At 39.1% G+C, this 1648-nt stretch overlaps 1 protein-coding gene across 1 annotated transcript; it reads right to left on the bottom strand.

The window, feature by feature from the left end:
- Positions 1-751: 751 nt before the first annotated feature.
- On the bottom strand, positions 752-1642 carry LOC118745841. Its single transcript, XM_036479509.1, has 2 exons — positions 1324-1642; positions 752-1266 (listed from the first exon to the last, which is right to left on the bottom strand). The coding sequence occupies exons 1-2, from the start codon at positions 1473-1475 to the stop codon at positions 786-788; spliced, it is 633 nt and encodes a 210-aa protein (XP_036335402.1). The 5' UTR covers positions 1476-1642; the 3' UTR covers positions 752-785.
- Between the last annotated feature and the right edge of the window lie 6 nt (positions 1643-1648).

Genomic DNA, 1648 nt, shown 5'->3' with positions numbered 1-1648 from the left:
ACCGCAATGACTAATACTTCTATTGTATGCAACTACATGTTATGTGAGTGACTTCATTGAATAGGTGTGTATTTAATTAATAGGATGCGTGGCTACATAATCTTTCAATTGATCTCTCAACATGAAAGCACTTCTTGTAGCGTTGTTTGACATTGATCGACCAGTTCCTCGTAGGGGTGTTGAGATTTCTTGGCGCCATAATGCATTTAATACATTGTCTCCTTCATATCGATGAACATATTCAGGTGGGCAATAACTGCCATCGTTTAGCTTTAAAAAATGATGTAGCAGCGCTGTTGCTTTCACGATGCTCTCCGCGCTTGATGGTTGCATTTGCAATGGGGATAGCAAAATCCTCCATCGTGCTGTCATAATTCCGAAGGCGTTTTCAATAACACGCCGAGCTCTTGAAAGGCGCTTATTAAAATTTTCACGATCGGGTGGAAGATGCAATCCTGAAATTAAAAAAAGGCTTATTTGTATGTACATACATATGCACATAGTATAGATCATAGTATAGATGCAAATAATGGTTGAGTTGCAAGTTGTATCAATGCAAAGCATCAGACTCTTTTATTTCCAAACTATAAATGCAACTTTCAACATAACCATTTTCTATGCAATACATTTTCCGTATACTAACCAGGATATGGCCGCATTAAATTTTTTTTTAAAGGAAATGCTGCATCTCCAACGAAATAATGGGCCGTATGAATAAAAATAAGCAATTGCTTTTTCTTAAAATTTCAGATCTTTTACTCAATTTATTCAAACAAAATTGAAATTCATACGGCCCAATGAGGAAACTTAATATTGCTGTCTGGTAAAAAGTCATCCTCAGGCAGGTCTAGTTGATCATGGAACAGCCTTTGACCAAATCCAGAATTCCAAAGCACACCGCCGTCGCTTTGCGAACCGTACGCACCAATATCGATAAAAGTAAATGTGTGCTTCGCATCGCAACATGCTAATAATACGATGGAGTAAGTACCCTTGTAATTGTAAAATAGAGATCCGGAGTTGGAAGGACATTTTAAAGTGATGTGCTTTCCGTCGATTGCACCCACACAGTTCGCGAAATTCCAAATAGTGTTGAAGTCATGGGATATACGTTTCCACTCGTGCCTTTTTGGCACAGACAAATATACACTGCCAAGTTCACTCCAAAGCGCTTCGCAGGTTTCCAAAATTATTTTGTTGACTGTGGAGCGACCCATTTTATACGCTGTAGCGTACAAATGCTGAGTTCCCCCGTGTGCTAGGAAACTATGAATGTAATGCACACAAATCAGTATGGAATTTTCTTTAGAAATATTTACTTACTTCAATGTTAAGAATAGTCTCATCTCTGCAGAAATCGACGGCCTGTTGGAACACTTTATGAGGCGTTCCTTCACGAGCCCAAAGAGCAAATCAAACACCTCCTTAGTCATCCTCACCGTAGTTTTGAACTGCTCCGGGTCATTTTTGTACATTTCGTCAAAACTGGTTACAAATAGTCCATCAATGTCGCGACTTAAGTAAAGAGGTCTTACCCACTCCCGCCACCGAGAATTAATTTTCTTCAAACACTCGCGAGCCTCTTACATAAGTAGCACTATTGTAAGAAATGGCTCACCGCATACGTTCCACGGAAATTAAATAAACT

This window comes from Rhagoletis pomonella, unplaced genomic scaffold (genome assembly GCF_013731165.1).
Source record: "Rhagoletis pomonella isolate Grant_MI unplaced genomic scaffold, Rhpom_1.0 Rhpom_scaffold_00009, whole genome shotgun sequence".
Taxonomy (NCBI): Eukaryota; Metazoa; Arthropoda; class Insecta; order Diptera; family Tephritidae; genus Rhagoletis; species Rhagoletis pomonella.
Note: the sequence above shows the minus strand (reverse complement) of the source record. Positions and strands in the feature narration are given on the sequence as shown.